The 3,669-nt window shown below is 45.6% G+C and overlaps 1 protein-coding gene across 1 annotated transcript; it reads left to right on the top strand.

The window, feature by feature from the left end:
* Positions 1-2,618: 2,618 nt before the first annotated feature.
* LOC104407714 (chromosome unknown open reading frame, human C9orf69) lies at positions 2,619-3,458 on the top strand. Its single transcript, XM_010017062.1, has one exon. The coding sequence runs from the start codon at positions 2,752-2,754 to the stop codon at positions 3,169-3,171; it is 420 nt and encodes a 139-aa protein (XP_010015364.1). The 5' UTR covers positions 2,619-2,751; the 3' UTR covers positions 3,172-3,458.
* The last annotated feature ends 211 nt before the right edge of the window (positions 3,459-3,669 follow it).

Below are 3,669 nucleotides of genomic sequence, written 5' to 3'. Positions count from 1 at the left end.
CAAAAAGATGATCCGGTTGTATGTTTGGGGGGGCTGCTTTTCCATATTCTGTTTGAAAAACGTTGGCAGTGGGTGCTCTGCATTGTGCTTTCTACACCCTGGATGGATGGTGATGGCTCTGTGGTAGGAGAAAGTGACTGACGAGTATTTTGTGATTTTCCTGGCTTTGTCTGGCACTGAGTACTAGCTAGGTGATTCTTTCCAGCACATCTCAGCAAGCTGTAAGACGTGTTATTGAGTGTGGGATTCTTCTGAGAATCTTTATGGGATTAACAGTTGATTCTTGGGGAGGGGCCTTGTCATTCTGAACCTTCTAACACACAAAGTGAGCAAATTGAAACTTACTCTCTCATTTTATCTTTTAGATCAACTCATATGTAGAGTGTTGTGAGTCTCTGAAGCACCTTAGCAGTTTCTTTCCCTCCTCCTAGAAGGCCACGTGTCCCAGGAAAACATCACTTTTCTTGGCACAAGAATTAAGTGGCCTCAGGACCGGCAGCGGATTCTCGACCTCCTGCAGAGTGGCTGCAGCACCCTTAAAATGTAATATTTCAGAGAGTTTATTTTATTCTGACCATGTCCCTTTCTCGTGGCTGTCCCAGTGTTGATACTGGAGTTTGTCTAAAGAGTATAAACCTGCCAAAGGCTCTTTGGTTATATGGTGGGCAGAGTAAATGGGAACAAGCTGCTGCTGTTCCCAATGAGTAACTCTCTACAGCTGAGCTGTTGAAGTGCTTCTCTTGGGTTCATCTGTTGAAGGTTTTGTCAGGATGAAAACTCTCCTAATGCAGGGCTCAGACATGAAGCCAGGGTGTTGAGTTTACCCCCACAAACTGCACCTTATGCAAGCAGGGTTTGGCTCCTCACGCAGGCACGGTGGTGCTGAGTGCTCGTGTGCGTGTTCTGATTTCCCTGTGGCTCTCAGGGACTTGGATTCAGGAGCTGTGTGTTAGCTGGAAAATGCTAACTGTCCTTTGTGGCCTGGAAAAGAGGTTGTAAGGAGGCTGCATCAACAGAAATTATATGTTCTGAGTCCAGAGTATATGAATTTTAACCTATCTTGCTAATTTAGTCCTCCAAAAATATCTCTGAGAGCAAACACTGAGCAGTGTAATTGCAGCATGTGGGATGTATGTTTGGTTGCAGGCTCCAGGCACAAAACTGTGTTGTTTTTAAGTAGTGTTGGTTTAGCATCTGACCAAATTACATGTCTTGCAAAACACATTCTTGTAACATACTTCTGAGCTGATGGTGTTTCCTTTCTACAGGCAGGAAATTATGGCAAAGCAGCATTTACAATTATGAGGGTGTCTTTGAGAACTGAGAACAGACCTCAATTTCCTAAATTCCTTAATCATAAATTAATCCAAGCTCCTTTTTATTAGCCCCTGATTCATGCAGAGCCGGCAGGTTGCCTGCAGATTCCTGGCAAAAAGGAGTTGGAACCTGGGGCCACACAGAAGAGAGCAGAGCTGCAGTTTCCATTTGCATGGAATTTGAGGCAGGAAGCAGTGAAGGCTGAAGCAGTGATGCACATTGTATCAGAGGAGGTTTTTGATATCAAAGTACAGTTTTCTGCAGCCTTATAATTTACTTGTGATTAGTTTATTAGTGACAAAGTGAAAGCTTCTTGTAGTAACTTTCAGGTTAGTTTTAATTTTAAGAGTAAGAGGATTTCTGGCTCAACAGAGGCAAGATCTGCCCAGCTCTGCAGCCTGGGTGTGTGAGGAGGCTGGGGAAGTCCCTGTTGTTTTCAGCATTATCTGATGAGTGCATTGTCATTGTATAATTCCCGGAATTTGGCACATGGTGAGCCTGGGGTGAAGCAGAGAGCAGCTAACAGGCTACTGCTCATCACTCACACAACAACAATGGGTGTGTGGAAGGATGTTAAGATTATAAATCCTAAACACTCCAGAAGATCAAAATATTTCACTTATCTCTGCAGGTCCCAAAGGGAGAAATAAACTGGTGGATGTCTTTGAAAGGCTGCCTTGCCATGGGAGGCAATGACAGGGAGAGCTCCAGGCTCGCCTGAGCCAGGGGAGGTACATCCTGTGGAGTGTGAAAAACACAGTTGCCTCATTGTTCCTGCAGGACCTTCCATTCTGTTCAGTTTGTTTATTTGGTGAAGCTTTGCCACGTTTAGAAATGAGGAGAAATCCAAACTTGCTGCTGGGGCTGGGCTGTGGAACTCACTTGCAGAAGTACCTGGAAAACTTGTGTTTTCCTTTCAAAGAAACACGAACCAATGCAAACACATACATTAGTATTCCCACTCGCATGGGTGGCCTGGTGCAGGATGGCTCTTTGGTTAAGAAGGATCTGTGGTTTATTCCAGAACAAAGTTGTTCTCTTTCCTGCATTAACACTGTGAGGCTTCTAACAGGTTACAGTTAGCGCTGACACTGCATGCGACAAGGGAGCTGTGTGCAATGTGACTTGGTGATGATGACTTATCTCTGTATGTCTGGTAAACAGTAACCAAAGAAGCAAAGTGGAGTTTTTGAGTTTTGCAAAAGCAGTTGTAAGTCACAGCTGAGCCAAGAGTATCTGCTGTGCTGCTCTCCTCCTGCTGGGGCTACTTAAATGTGTTTTCCTTCTCTGCCTTCCTGCAGGTCTCTTCCTTCCTGGAAATTCAGCAAAGAGTTAGCGTTCCCAGGCTGTTGGAGCTCTTCCATGTTCATGGATAATATTTGATATGTGCCCTGTAAATCCTGCCCTGGGACTCGGTGACCGGTGGGGTGCCTGATGCCGGTAATCCCCATTCCCCGCCGGGTCCGCTCGTTCCACGGCCCCCACACGACCTGCCTGCACTCGGCCTGTGGCCCGGTGAGGACCACTCACTTGGTGCGTACCAAGTACAACAATTTCGACATCTATCTCAAATCCCGATGGATGTATGGATTCATCCGTTTCCTGCTGTACTTCAGCTGCAGCCTGTTTACCTCCATCCTCTGGGTGGCACTCTCTATCTTGTTTTGCCTTCAGTACCTTGGCATCCGGATCTTTCTGCGTTTCCAGTACAAACTCTCCATCATCCTCCTCTTACTGGGGCGAAGGCGTGTAGACTTCAGCCTCATGAATGAACTACTCATCTATGGGATTCATGTGACCATGCTGCTAGTGGGGGGGTTGGGATGGTGTTTCATGGTATTTGTGGATATGTAAATAAAACAAGCGCATGTGGGCTCAGAAGGTGACTTTTCTTCTACCCCCAAACGTGTCGATAGCCTCTCTTTTATATAAATTAGTTTATTTATCAGTGCTACTTTTTGTGGATGAGTTAACCCCCTTGTCTCTGGAATTTGTATCTTTTTGAGGGCTGAGGTGCCATTTTGATGATCGAAGTGCACCACTTGATTGAGTGGTTTTTTCTTTGCACAGGGCAAGTTAGTATAAGTGTCTCTAGTTCAGAGGAGCCTTGTGCTGCTGTGCCTGTGTTCCTGTGGGCGTGGAAAAGGCAGGGATTTATCTGGAGGACAGAAGCCAGATAACTGTGCACCCCATGCTCTTGATTCATCTTCACCCTTTTTCTAAGAATGTTCCTTATTGTCTCAGGCATGTACCATGCATCCTACTTGACCAGTGTTATGCTTTCTCTATGTAATCTGCAGTTTGCATATCCTTACTAAGGATATGGGGCTAAATTCAACAGTGTAGGGGGTT

The sequence above is a fragment of the Nestor notabilis genome, unplaced genomic scaffold (assembly GCF_000696875.1).
Source record: "Nestor notabilis isolate BGI_N333 unplaced genomic scaffold, ASM69687v1 Scaffold31036, whole genome shotgun sequence".
NCBI classification, from domain to species: Eukaryota; Metazoa; Chordata; class Aves; order Psittaciformes; family Psittacidae; genus Nestor; species Nestor notabilis.
Note: the sequence above shows the minus strand (reverse complement) of the source record. Positions and strands in the feature narration are given on the sequence as shown.